This window comes from Callithrix jacchus, chromosome 13 (assembly GCF_049354715.1).
Source record: "Callithrix jacchus isolate 240 chromosome 13, calJac240_pri, whole genome shotgun sequence".
NCBI lineage: Eukaryota > Metazoa > Chordata > Mammalia > Primates > Cebidae > Callithrix > Callithrix jacchus.
In genome coordinates, this window is record NC_133514.1 from 31858360 (window position 1) to 31873470 (window position 15111).

At 42.4% G+C, this 15111-nt stretch overlaps 1 protein-coding gene across 1 annotated transcript in view; it reads right to left on the reverse strand.

Annotated features, from left to right (window-relative positions):
- The window catches only part of GSR (glutathione-disulfide reductase), a 61185-nt gene that overhangs the window by 28547 nt on the left and 17527 nt on the right, over positions 1 to 15111 (reverse strand). The window contains 3 exon segments of the mRNA NM_001185045.1: positions 3389 to 3458; positions 5144 to 5232; positions 8886 to 8912. Of these exon segments, the coding sequence (NP_001171974.1) occupies positions 3389 to 3458; positions 5144 to 5232; positions 8886 to 8912 (186 nt within the window).

A 15111-nucleotide genomic window follows, 5' to 3' on the forward strand; every position in this document is an offset into this window, starting at 1 on the left:
ACTTTTGGATTTGCTCTTACTGGAATTCTCTGCACTGAGGCCTTTATTTAGGGGCTGCTGGCACACTTCTGCCAGCCACAATTCATGTAGGGGCAAGCAAACGTGGTCAGCTTACAAGGATAATGGAACCATGTAAGCATGATTACAAAATGGAATGCTTTAACGTTTTGGAACATGCTTGGTTCTGAATTGAGTTATCTTCTCCTTTCCCTTCACCCTCCAGGCCTGTTCCTGCAGTTGCCAGGCTTAATCAAGCTGAATCAAGGTCAAAGGCAAAACCCACAGGCCTCCAGAACACCCTTCCCTCAGGTCATAATGACTTCCTGTGCAGTGCTCGACAAAAAGGAGTGTGGCTTGAGCGATAATTGGACAGATACTAGTTCGGAGGAGGAAGCAATGAGATTTTTTACTTTCATTTTCTAGAGCATAAGAAACTTCCGTTTGCAATATAGAATTTCTGGGTCAACTAAGGTCACCATAAGCATAGTACACACCAAGATTTCTAAGTATTACGAAATGCTGGTTCCTAATTTTCCTACCTGTTTTACAAAAGTATTTTAGCTAGCTCCATTAAAGAAAAAAAACAGGCCAGATGACTATAAACCCCATACTTTGGGAGGACAAGGCAGAAGGGCTGCTTGAAGCCAGGAGTTCAAGATCAGTGTGGGCAACAGAGCAAGATCCATCTCTACAAAACTTTTTGATAGAGGCTTGCTCTGCTGCCCAGGATGGAGTACAGCGGCGCAATCTCATCTCACTGCAACCTTCACCTCCAGGGTTCAAGCAATTCTCCTGCCTCAGACACCTGAGTAGCTGGGACTATAGGCGTGCGCCACTGTGCCCAGCGAATTTTTCTACAAAATTTTTTTAAAGTAGTAGGATATGGTGGCACAGTGCCTGTAGTCCCAGCTATTCATGAGGCTGGGATGAAAGGATTGCTTGAGGTTAAGGCTGCAGTGAGCTGTGATCATGCCATTGCCCTCCATTCTGGGCAAAAGAGTGAGATCCTGTCTTCAAAAAATAATAAAAATAACATAAAAAATGTGGTGTAGGTGTTGTTTTAGTACTGCCAGTGTTACTCTATACTCAGCCTTAAAATATCTTGTGCATAAGGACTGCAGGCCTTTAAATATTTCTCCCCCTGGATTGCAGATTAAGGTTGGAAAAGATCACCCTCCAAAAAATAAATCCAATGAACGGTAAGAATATAAAAATGTATACAGTTAGCTACCTAACTCACCCTAAAAGCAGGTTTATAAATATGCTGGTACTGAGATCATGGTGGCCCAAATATCATCAAGAATCTACTGATTTAAACCAGGTATAGTGGCTGGTGCCGGTAATCCCAGCATTTTGGAAGGCCAAGGCAGGAGGATCACTTGAGTCTGGGAGGTTGAGGCTGTAGTGAGCTGAGATCATGTCATTGTACTTCAGCCTGGGTGACAGAGTAAGACCCTAGTCAAAAAAAAAAAAAAAGTTACTGATCTAAATATAACCTAAGAGAGCTGGGGGTGGTAGCTCACTCCTATAATCCCAGCATGTTGGGAGGGTGAGGCAGGCAGCTCACTTGAGGCTAGAATGGCCAACATGGTAAAACCCCATCTTCACTAAAATACAAAAAAAATTAGGCAAGTGTGGGGGCACACGCCTATAGTCCAAGCTACTCAGAAGGCTGAGGCGTAAGAATTGCCTGAACCTAGGAGGCAGAGGTTGCAGAGAGCTGAGATCACACAACTGCACTCAATCTTACCAGCCTGGGCAACAGATTCTGTTTCACAAACAAACAAACAAACAAAACCTAAGAAATCTTAGAAACGGCAAAGTGAGATCACAAAGACAAATGAAGGGCAGCAGGAATATACTGTCAAGGAAAAGGAGAGTTAAGTGATACACTGGTTGTCAGTGTCACCCACGTGGTCTTAGTTGGAACTGTGACATCCAAGCACCATGGGGGAAAGGCATCAGGATAGTGAAGGATGACATACAGTTGCTGGAGGCAGACACACCTCTGCCCAGTTTTCTTGATCAGATGTCATTCATAAAAACAGCTTTCTGAATCCTAATTTGGTCTCTTGAGCTCTAGCTACTAAGGATGAGCTTATTCTCAGCAAATAAACAATGGCAGGTTTGGCCAGGTGCAGTGGCTTATGCCTGTAATCTCAGCATTTGAGAGGCCAAGGTGGGTGGGATCACCTGAGGTCAGGAGTTCGAGACCCATCTGGGCAACATGGTGAAACTCCATTTTTACTAATATAAAAATTACCCAGGCATGGTGATGCATGCCTGTAATCCCAGCCACTTGGGAGGCTGAGGCAGGAGAATTGCTTGAACCTGGTGGGAGGCAGAGATTGCACTGAGCTGAGATTGTGTCATTGCATGAGAAGAGAAACTCTGTCTCAAAAAACAAAACAGAACACCGCATATACACACGCAATGACAGGTTTTCACCCAGATGGCGCTCCTCATTTTAATTAATAAACTGGCATACTGGTGTACAAATAAGACTCTCATATGTGACTTCTAAATGTAAGTGCCAGGCCAGACCTACTCAAAATGCAGCCATTAGGCGAGGCCTGGTCTACCGGCTCTGGCCCACGTCACTGTCTCTGCAGAAAAGAGACTGGCTGGCTGGGTCAGAGGCTTTTGCTCTGACAGGTCAATTTCAGTAGTAGAAAAAGTAAGAGGCCAGGCACAGTGGCTCATGCCTGTAATCCCAACACTTTAGGAGGCTAAGGCAGGAGAACCACTTGAGGGCAGGAGTTTAAAGACCAGCCTAGGCAACACAGTGAGAAATCTCTACAAAATATTTTAAACATTAGACAGGTGTGGTGGTGCGTGCCTGCAGTCCTACCTACTAAGGAAGACTGAGGCAGGAGGACTGCTTGGGCCCAGGAGTTGGAGGCTGTAGTGAGCTTTGACCGCACCACTGTACTCCAGCCTGGCGACAGATGCAGACCTGGTCATTAAAAAAAAAAAACAGGGCTAGGGACAGTGGCTCACACCTGTAATCTCAGCATGTTTGGAGGCTGTGATGGGCGGATCACCTGAGGTCAGGAGTACGAGACCAGCCTGGCCAACACGGTGAAACTTCATCTCTACTAAAAAATACAAAAATTAGCTAGGGATGGTGCACGTACCCATAGTCCCAGCTACTCAGGAAGCTGAGGCATGAGAATTGCTTGAACTCAGGAGGCTGAAACTGCAGTGAGCTGAGATTGTGCCACTGCACTCCAGCCTGGAGGGAGAGCAAGACTCTGTTGCAAAGAAAAACCAACAACAATAATAATAATCAATCAATCAATAAATAGCGCTACAGTTAGGCAAGACTTGGTTGACTACTCAAGAAGGGAACACCTCATTCTCAAAGTTAAAAACCCAGCATACACACCTTTGTGAGATTGTTTTGATAGATGGTATTCAGGCGGCTCACATAGGTATCCCGCTTTTCCTTAATAACACTGCAATGAAACCAAGTCAGTACTCAGAAACAGGATCTTCCACTTTCTGTTAGATAACTAAGGCATCTGTCCCTGATCACCCAGAGCAGAGAATCATTGTCACCAGGAACTACAGTGAGTGAGTGTCTCCAAGAACAGTCATCCCTTCCCTGTGTCATTCTGCTGCCCATGTGTTAAAAGCCTCTGTGCCACTCAGTGGAGAACACATTCAGTTGGCATGGTCTTTCTGCACAGAAGACAAGGAGAAATGCTTTGGCACAGTGCCTTGGACATGTGTGCCTAGGATGTGGTAGCCACTTAATAAATATTTGTTAAATAAATAAATTTGCTGGCTGGGTGTGATGGCTCACGCCTATAATCCCAACACTTTGGGAGGCCGAGGCCAGCAGATCACCTGAGGTTGGGAGTTCGAGACCAGCCTGACCAACATGGAAAAACTTGTCTCTATTAACAACACAAAACTAGCCAGGTGTGGTGGCGCATTCCTATAATCCCAGCTACTCAGGAGGCTGAGGCAGGAGGATTGCTTGAACCTGGGAGGTGGAGGTTGTGGTGAGCCGAGATGGTGCCACTGCACTCTAGTCTGGGTAACAAGAGTGAAACTCTGTCTCAAAAATTAAATAATAAATAAATAAATTTGCTAAATTTCTTCAAAACTTTTATGGCTTCAAAAGATTTACAGCAGTTCTTTAAATAGTTAAACACAGAACTGCCATATGTCCTGGCAATTCCACTTTTAAGTACAGACCCAAAAAAAACTGGAAGCAGAGACCTGAACACCTGTACATGAAAGTCCATAGTAGCATTGCTCACAATAACCAAAAGGTAGAAACAACCCAAAAATTCACTAATGAATGAATGGATAAACAAAATGTGGTTTTATTCATATGATGAAATATTATTTGCCTCAAAAAGGAATGAAGGCCAGGCGCAGTGGTTCACACTTATTATCCCAGCACATTGGAAGGCTGAGGCAGGAGGATCACTTCTGCCTCAAGACATAAAGCTCAGGAGTTGGAGACCAGCCTGGGCAACACAGTGAGACCTCATCTCTACTAAAAAAAAATAGAAATAAAAATAAATCAGGCAGGCATGGTGGCACATGCCTGTCGTCCCAGCTACTCAGGAGGCTGAAATGGGAGGATAGCTTGAGCCCTGGAGCTCAAGATTGCATTAAGCTATAATTGCACCACTCCACTCCAGTGTGGGCAACACAGCAAGATCCTGTCTTTAAAAAAAAAAAGAAGAAATGAAGTTCTGATACATGCTACAACATGGACAAACCATGAAAACAAAACACACAAGACATAAAGGAACAAATATTATATAATTCCACTTTTATAAGGTTTCTAAAATTGGCACATTCACGGAGACGAAAGCAGAACAGAGGTTCCCAGGGGCCAGGGGGAGAAAAGAATGAGGACTTAGTTTAATGGGTTGAGTTACTGTTTGGGATGGCAGAAAAGTTCTGGAAGTGGATAGTGGTCATAGCGGCGACAACTGTACAACAATGTGAATGTGCTTACTGGCACTCAATTGTGTACTTAAAAATGGCTAAACTGTAAATCTCATATTGTGAATATTTACAATTCCTCCCCCATCCCTAAAAAAGTTTATGGCTCACTTAGTTATGAAAGAAAAATATCTACACTTGGAAACCGAACCCTCTGAGTGTTGACACTTACCGCCAATTGAATTTACCCTCGCAACTTGAAAAGCCATAATCACCGTGATCATGCAGGAATTCAGAGTGGACAGCTGTGTTCCACATTACCTGTTTAAAAAATAAATAAATAAAAGATCCAAAACAGCAGTGCATGAGTCCTCAGGGAAAAAAGGAGTCATAAATGAATGGTAACTAGGTAACAGCAGATAAAAATACTGCCCTTTAAATTAAAAACAAACCTGGCTGGCCACAGTGGCTCACACCTGTAATCCCAGCACTTTGGGAAGCCAAGGCAGGTGGATCACTCGAGGTCAAGACTTTGAGACCAGCCTGGCCAATATGGCAAAATCCCATCTCTACTAAAAATACAAGAATTAGCCAGGCATGGCGGCGCACACCTATAGTCCCAGCTACTTGGGAGGCTAATGCACGAGAACCACTAGAACCCTGAGGGCAGAGATTGCAGTGAGCCAAGATCACACCACTGCACTCCAGCCTGAGTGACAGAGAGACTCGGTCTCAAAAAAAAAAATAATAAATAAAATCTACTACACCTTGCTAACTTAAAACTATTTATTTATTTATTTATTATTTTGAGACAAAGTCTTGCTCTCTTGCACAGGCTGGAGTGCAGTAGTGCAATTTCTGTTCACTACAACCTCCGCCTCCCGAGTTCAAGCAATTCTCCTGCCTCAGCCTCCTGAGTAGCTGGGATTACAGGAGCATGAGACCAAGCCTGGCAAATTTTTGTATTTTTCGTAGAAACAGGGTTTCACCATGTTAGTCAGGCTGGTCTCAAACTCCTGACCTCATGATCCACCTGTCTTGGCCTCCCAAAGTGCTGGGATTACAGGCATAAGCCATCGCACCTGGCTAACAATTTTTTGTGTGTGTGCCATGATTCAGATAGAATTTTTTTTTTAAGAGATAAAGGGAAAGATATTAAAAGCAGACTAAAAAGAAACAAAAACAAAGCCAGGCACAGGGGCTCATGCCTATAATCCCAGCCCTTTGGGAGGACAAATGAGGTAGGTCACTTGAGGTCAGGTGTTTGAGACCATCCTGGCTAACACGGTGAAATCCCGTTTCTGATAAAAATACAAAAAAGCAGGGCGCAGTGGCTCACACATATAATCCCAGCACTTTGGGAGGCTGAGGCAGGCAGATCACTTGAGGCCAGGAGTTCAAGACCAGCCTGGCTAACATGGTGAAAATACTCTGTCTCTACTAAAAATACAAAAATTAGCCAGGGGTGGTGGTGCATCCCTGTAATCCCAGCTACTTGGGAGGCTGAGGCTGAAGAATCATTTGAACCCAAGAGGCAGAGTTGCAGTGAGCCAAGATTGCGCCACTGCACTCCAGCCTGGGCTACAGAGCCAAACTCCATCTCAAAAAAAAAAAACCAAAACCCAAAAACCAAAAAAAAAATTAGCTGGGCATGGTGGTGCAAGCCTGTGGTCCCAGCTACTCATGAGGCTGAGGCAGGAAAATCACTTGAACCCAGGAGATGGAGGTTTCAGTGAGCTGAGATCACACCACTGCATTCCAGCCTGGACAAGAGTGAGATTCCATCTCAAAAAAAAAAAAAAAAGAAACAAAAACATATATAAATGTCTACAACATGTGATCAGAAGAAGTAAGTAAACATAGTATGTTAGAACAAAACACTACAAAATCAGTTTACTGGCCGGGCGCAGTCACTCATACCTGTAATCCCAACACTTTGGGAGGCCCAGGTGGGCAGATCATCTGAGGTCAGGAGATCAGCCTGTCAACATGGGGAAACCCTATCTCTACTAAAAATACAAAAAATTAGCCGGGCTTGGTGGTGGGCACCTGTAATCCCAGCTACTCCAGAAGCTGAGGCAGAAGAATTGCTTGAACCGGGAGGCGGAGGTTACAGTGACTTGTCGTGCTAATTGCACTCCAGCCTGGGTGTCAAAAGCAAAACTCTGTCTCAAAAAAAAAAAAAAAAAAAAAAAAAAAAAGGCTGGGTGTGGTGGCTCATGCCTGTAATCCCAGTACTTTGGGAGGCTGAGGCAGGCAGATCACTTGAGGTCAGGAGTTCAAGACTAGCCTGGTCAACATGGTGAGATTCCAACTCCAAAAATACAAAAAAAATAGCCGGGCATGGTGATGCACACCTGCAATCCTAGCTACTTGGGAAGCTAAGGCAGGAGAATCCTTGAACCCGGGAGGCAGAGGTTGCAGTGAGCCAAGATCATGCCATTGCACTCCCACCTAGGCAACAAGAGCAAAACTCCAACTCAAAAAAAAAAAAAAAATCAGTTTAATGTGCAGTAGTAGCCCAGTGGTATCTTTTTAAAAAATAAATAAACTTGTACCAGTCAACACAAAATTTACTACCATAACCAGTTTAAACTACATGAAACCACCTTATAATTAATTTATATAATTCATACTGTCATAATTGCATGGCTCCAAGTAAAGCAGATTCCAAAAAGTATGACTAATAGGAAAGGAAATAGTTGAGGGAAAATATCCCAGAGGAAAAAAGTCTTCCTAAGACAGAAAGAAAAAACATCTATTCTTGGAATTAAACTCAGGTATGCATCACTGATGAGATTAGGAGATTTGCTTACATAATACCAAAAAGATGACAATTTAAAGTGGTAAGCTTGAGATTATAACATGTTGAAAGTACATTCAAATGAGAGCTAAAATTCTTTGCAAGTATAAGCAAGAGGCAGCTTTAGAAATAAGAGCTGCTGTTTTCTCCTTTGTCAAGGGTAAAAAATAAATTCATTCAATGTGACCTGCACCACAGATGTTACTACCAAAAAAATCACTAACATGATACAGAAAATCCATGAGCCCACAGAATGTAAGAAGATTCCATTCAACAGTTTGGTTTGTTGGCTGGGTCTTCCTGCTGAGAAAAAAACTATCCTGTGGTATAGATGACCAAACTAAATTACCAGGCCTTAGCTGAGTTTGGAGGCTCATGCCTATAATCCCAGCATTTTGGGAGGCCACGGCAGGTGGATCACTTGAGTTCAGGAGTTCGAGACCAGCCTGGCCAACATGGTGAAGCCCCATCTCTGCTAAAAATACAAAAATCAGCCAGGTGTGGTAGCAGGCACCTGTCATCCCAGCTACTCAGGAGGCTGATGCGGAAGAATCACTTGAACTCAGGAGGCGGAGACTGTGGTGAGCTGAAATGGAGCCACTACACTCCAGCCTGGGTGATAGAGAGAGACTCAATCTTAATCAATCAATCAATCGATCAATAAAAATAAAAAGGAATTAAAAAAAAAAAAACTGGCCAGGTGCAGTAGCTCACATCTGTAATCCCAGCACTTTGGGAGGCTGAGGCAGGTGGATCACCTGAGGTCAGAAGTTCGAGACCAGCCTGACCAACACCGTGAAACCCGGTCTCTACTAAAAATACAAAAATTAGTTGGGCATAATGGCGGGCACTTATAATCCCAGCTACTTGGGAGGCCGAGGCAGGAGAATTGCTTAAACCCGGGATGTGGAGGAGGCAATGAGCCAATATCATGCCATTGCACTCCAGCCTGGGTGACAGAGTGAGACTCCATCTCAAAAAATAAATAAATAAATATTAAAAAAATAAAAACCACAAATCAAACAAAAATAATCCTATAGCTTAAGCCACTTTTACTGGGGTCTCAGGGTTTTTTTTTTGCAGAAAGAATTTTAACTGATATATTTGGAAACAATCTTATTTGGATTATGATGTACCAAATAGAAAAAGGATTGAGAAATAAAAATTTTACCTTTTTGGGTACACATCCAACATTCACCTGGAAAAAAAAGAGACAAACTTCAAGAATTCTGAATTCAAATCATCAAACGAATCTGCAAGAAATGCATGCTAAGCATCAAGCAAGGAGACTTGGTTCTCACTAAATTCTAGTGACTTTCTTTGTTAAAAAAGATAGGAACATTATTTTCCATCTGTGATGAGGGAGAGAAGTTTATTCATCAGCATTTTCTCAAGGAAAACAGACAGAGAAAGAACAATCAGCCCATTTAAGTAGCTGTCTTAGAGGACTTCTGGGAAAAGTACCCTGGAATACACGGATAAATACCCAAGATGGGCCAGGCGTGGTAGCTCATGCCTGTAATTCCAGCACTTTGGGAACTGAGGCAGTTGAATTGCTTCAGCCCATGAATTCAAGACCAGCCTTGGCAACACGTGAGAACCCATCTCAACAAAAATAAAATTAGCTGGGTGTGGTGGTGCACGTCTGAGGTCCCAACTACCCAGGAGGCTGAGGAGGGAGGACCACTTGAGCCTGGGAGGTCAAGGCTGCAGTGAGCCATGGTCGTGCCACTGCACTCCAGCCTGGGTGACACTGCAAGACCCTGCCTTTGAAAAAAAAAGAAGACTGAACATTGAGATACTGGTGAATACCCACCCAAAGCACAAAAATCTAAAGTACCTGGCCTAGAACTTGGGATATTGATTAATGTTAGTAAAGAAACTTGAGGAAACCTAAATAAATATTAGATCTCATAAAATGACTTTAACTACTAGCCTAAAGAAGTAACTGAAGATGTAGAAAGGACAAATGCACAAACACAGAGATGATCATGTTATGTACAAATACATATTTGATTAGTCATTTCCATTTCACCATTAGTTAATATATAGAAAAATACTTACGGAATAAAAGTAGAAAAAGCAAGACCCAAAAAATCCCTTTTTTTTTGAGACAAAGTCTCGCTTTGTTGCCCAGCCGGGACTGCAATGGCATGCTCTCGGCTCACTGCAACCTCCACCACAGGTATTCAAGCAATTCTCCTGCCTCAGCCTCCCGAGTAGCTGGGTCTGCAGGCGCACATCACCACACCAGGCTAATTTTTGTATTTTCAGTAGAGATGGGGTTTCGCCATTTTGACCATGCTGGCCTTGAACTCCTGACCTCAGGTGATTCACCCATCTCAGTCTCCCAAAGTGCTAGGACTACAGGCATGAGCCACAGCACCCAGCCAGAAAACTACTTTTTTTTTTTTGAGACTGAGTCTCACTCTATCACTCAGGCTATAGTGCAGTGGTAAGATGCAACCTCTGCCTCCCAGGTTCAAGTGATTCTCGTGCCTCAGCCTCTCAAGTAGCTGGGATTACAGATGCCCACCATCATACCTGGCTAATTTTTGTATTTTTAGTAGAGACAGGGCTCTACTATGTTGGTCAGGCTGATCTCAAACTCCTGACCTCAAGTGATCTGCCCACCTCAGCCTCCCAAAGTGCTGGGACTACAGGCATAAGCCACCATGCCCAGCCAAAAACTACATTTTTTAAAAGATAAAAGATAATTTAAATAATATTTTTCATCTGTCATATTGGCAAAACATTTTTTCTATTTCCATAATTAGCATTTACTTTTAAATTCATAATCATGAATGCAAGATTACAATAATAACCCAAGAGATGAGGTACGTAGTACTTATCATTTGTTCTCTGGAGGAGAGAAATACAGAAGCTGTTTAGGGCAAGTCCATAGTGACCTAATTTATAACAGACTATTCACTTTAAACTAAGTTGATGGTGGCTTTATGTGAACAAAATGATCTACCTAGTTCACTAACTCCCAGAAGGCTCTTTCAGGTACCCTGCTATGATGCAACCAATCTCAAATATTATTTGAAAACCATTTAGATTGGCAAAAATTGTAAAGGTTGACTATAACTAGTCTTAGCAAACACATCCTGATTGGACAAGCAATTCTACTTGTAGGAATGTAACCTACAAAAGTAGTCACATATTCTGCTCCTGTGTCCAAAGATGAATTTATAAGGATATTTCCTGAAGTTCAGTCATAATTGGTAACTACAGACACATTATCCAACAGCAGGGAAGTATTAAATAAATTGTTGTACACTGAGTCTGTGGAATATTCTGCAGCCAATTAAAAAGGGCAAGGTAGATTTCTATGTAGTATATGGAAAGAGTTCTCACATACAATATTATGCATCAAAAAGAAAGTTGCAGAGTTATGCCATGATCCAATTCATATTTACACGCAGTATGTATGTATGTATACATGGGTGTAAACACAGTTTGGCTGTACTCAAGCAGTCAACAGTGTTTCTCTAGGGAGGAAGAAAACTTTCATATTTTGTTCTGTATGCCTTTTTGTTTTTTTGAGACAGGGTCTTGCTCTGTCATTCAGGCTGGAGTGCAATGGCTCAATCTCAGCTCACTGCAACCTCTGCTCTTCAGGATCAAGCAATCCTCCCTCCTCAGCCCCCAAGTAGTTGGGACCACAGGTGTTCACCACCATGCCTGGTATTTTTAGTAAAGACAGGGTCTCACCATGTTGCCCAGGCTGGTCTTGAACTCCTGAGCTCAAGTGATCCCCCCACCTTGTGGATCACAAAGTGCTGCGATTACAGGTGTGAGCCACTGTGACTGAATATGTTTTTTTAAAATAAATAATATTTTTCTAAAAATATAGAGACCAGGGTCTCACCTTGTTGCCCAGGCTGATCTCAAACTCCTGGGCTTAAGCAATCCTCCTATCCTGGCCTTCCAAAGTGTTGAGATTACAGGCGTGAGACCATACATAGCCTCCATATGCTTTTTATTTTTTAAATAAAAATTTAAAAGAGTTAGGCAGGGCGCGGTGGCTCAAGACTGTAATCCCAGCACTTTGGGAGGCCGAGGCGGGTGGATCACGAGGTCAAGAGATCGAGACCATCCTGGTCAACATGGTGAAACCCCGTCTCTACTAAAAATACAAACAATTAGCTGGGTATAGTGGTGCATGCCTGTAATCCCAGCTACTAGGGAGGCTGAGGCAGGAGAATTGCCTGAACCCAGGAGGCGGAGGTTGCGGTGAGCCGAGATCGCGCCATTGCACTCTAGCCTGGGTAACAAGAGTGAAACTCCATCTCAAAAAAAAAAAAATTTAAAAGAGTTGACAAAAATAGAGACAAGGTCTCAGTATATTTCCCAGGCTGGTCTTGAACTCCTGACTGATCAAGTGATCCTCCAGCCTCAACCTCCCAAAGTGCTGGGATTATAGGTGTGAGCCACCATGCTTGGCCTCTATAAGTTTTTTCTACTTGTGTAATTGTTTTTAGATATTTGTAAACCAGAATAACCAAAATTACATCAAAATGATTTAATCTAGGAAGTGGAATGTTGGCGAGTGCTTCTTCAATCCCTCGTCTATAATACAATTATTCTTTTATACTAAAATGAATGCTTTCTAGACATAATTTATATTAGTGGCTTGTACCTCTGCTGATCCATGACCATAAGAAACTAGGTTCGCTTTCTGTTTGCCCCAGTAATACCATCCTGGCTCTTACAATAGAATGTTTTCGGGGTATCCTCCTATGGTGGAACTTGAACCACGTATGTACTAGCCAAGGCACTTCCTATGAAAAGCTAAATTCAAAGAAACCTGCCCAAAGCTCATGAAAATCGCTAATGTTTGAAACAGATGGTCTTCCTGAAAAGTAATCTTCTATTCCTTTAGTTGCTCCAAACTCTAACAGCATACCGGTAGGCTATAATTTCATCATAATCCTATTATTTGCCATCATTCTGCACTCTGTTATTATAAAGGAATAAGTGATGGCCGGGTGAGGTGGCTCACGCCTGTAACCCCAGCACTTTGGGATGCCGAGGCAGGTAGATCACCTGAGGTCAGGAGTTCGAGACTAGCTTAAGCAACATGGTGAAATCCCATCTCTACTGAAAACATAAAAATTAGCCAGGCGTGGTGGCATGCATCTATAGTCCCAGCTACTCGGGAGGCTGAGGCAGGTGAATCATTTGAAGCTGGGAGGCAGAGGTTGCGGTGAGCTGAGATTCACCATGGCACTCCAGCCTGAGACTGTGTCTCAAAAAAATTAAAATAAAATAAAAGGAATGAGTTATCTTTCTTTATAGTCTCAGGTTATTGGTTATATGGGATTTCTTTTTTCCTGGAAAGAGATGAAAAAACTGTGAAGTTTTAGACTTGGATTTTATTTGTTTGTTTTTTTAGTAGAAATAGTTTCGCCATCTTGGTCACACTGGTCTTAAACTCCCGACCTCAGGTGATCCACCCGCCTCAGCCTCCCAAAGTGCTGGGATTACAGGCGTAAGCCACCGTGTCCGGCTAGACTTGGATTTTTTTAATGCAATTGTGCTACAATAAGAATATTAAAGACAACAGAAACAGGAACTCATGGGATTGAGAAAATGGTACAGAATTCAAGCCTCATAAAAGAATCAACACCTACAACAACATGACAACCACACTACATAGAAAGTACTTCTTATTAACAATTACAATAATTTCTGAGCTGGGTATGGTGGCTTATGCCTGTAAACCCCACACTTTGGGAGGTTGACAAGAAAGATGATTGCTTGAGCCAAGGAGTTAAGAGACCAGCCTGGGCAACATAGTGAGACCCTGAGACCCCATCTCTGCAAAAAATAAAATAAAAAATTAGTGGGGCTTGGTGGTGCATGCCTGCAGTTCCAGCTATTCAGGAGGCTGAGGCAGGAGGATCACTTGAGCCCAGGAGTTGAAGGCTACAGTGAACTATGATCACACCACTGCACTCCAGCCTAGGTAACAGAGCCAGACCCTACCTATAGAAACTAATAATGATAATAATAATAAATGTATGGCTTTCTATCTAGAGTGCCCTCTTATCTGGCCAAGCTGAGAATATGTTGTTTCTCAACCCCCAACATATTCTCAGTATCTGACCACACTACTGAAATAAATAGAATGAACCATTTCTAAGAAAGGAGGACGACAGGAGTTTCTTAACAGTAAAAGCAGAGAAAGGAGGCCGAAACTCTGTGGGAAGGACAATCCCGGCTCCATAATGGGAATTATTTTCTCATCCAACCTGCCTTTTCCAGTTATTCTGCAGGCAAAGTGCTTCCCAGTGCTTTCCACCCACACCTTTACACCCTGCAGTTCACAGTTTAAGTTTACTAAGTGGCTTCAACTAGGACAGACTCCAAAAGCAATTTTCCCAAAGATGATATGTCTGCTAAGTAAATACTGCTGGTCCTCCAGCCATGGTTTCCGACTTCCCAAGAATCATTAAAAACAATCCAACGGTGTCATAAAGCACTCAATGTTCTAAATACTGTCACATAACAACCATTTGTTCCTCATGTATATTTAAAGCTACTTTAAAGTTATTTAAGGCTTCTTTTTTTAAGTCTTTTAAAAATATGTTTTTAAAGGTTTTTTTTAAAGATGTTTAATTTTAAAACATTCTTTTTTTGGAATATGTTTCTTCTTTTTTTTGAGATGGGAGTCTTGCTCTGTCGCCAGGCTGGTATGTGGTGGCACGATCTCAGCTTGCTGCTTCCTCTGCCTCCTGTGTTCAAGCGATTCTCCTGCCTCAACCTCCCAAGTACCTGGGACTACAGGCACATGCCACCACACCCAGCTAATTTTCTTTTTTTGAGACCAAGTCTTTCTCTGTCACCCAGGCTGGAGTGCAGTGGCGCGGTCTCAGCTCACTGCAACCTCATCCTCCCAGGTTCAAGCGATTCTCCTGCCTCAGCTTCCCAAGTAGCTGGGATTACAAGCTCATGCCACTACCCCTGGCTAATTTTTGTATTTTTTTTTTTTTTTTTTTAGAAGGAAAGAAAAAAAAAAAAGTAAGTAAAGGAGAGGAAGAGAAAGAGGGAGAGTAAATGGAAATATTGCTTTATTTTGAAAAAAATTGGGTATTAATAATGGCCAATCAATGTTTCATTTAAACTTATGGGTAGGTGTGATGTGGTATTGACAAGAATGTATATTTTGTGTATTTGAAGTGGAGAGCTCTATAAATATTTATTAAGTTTACTTGTTCTGGATCTGAGTTCGAGTCCTTGATATCCTTATTAATTTTCTGTCTCATTGAATCTAAGTCTCGTATCTGGGTGTTAGGATCGTTAGCTCTTGTTGTTGCATTGATCCTTTTACCACTATATCTTTGTTGCTTTAAAATCTATTTTATCTGATACAAGAATTGCAACTCCTG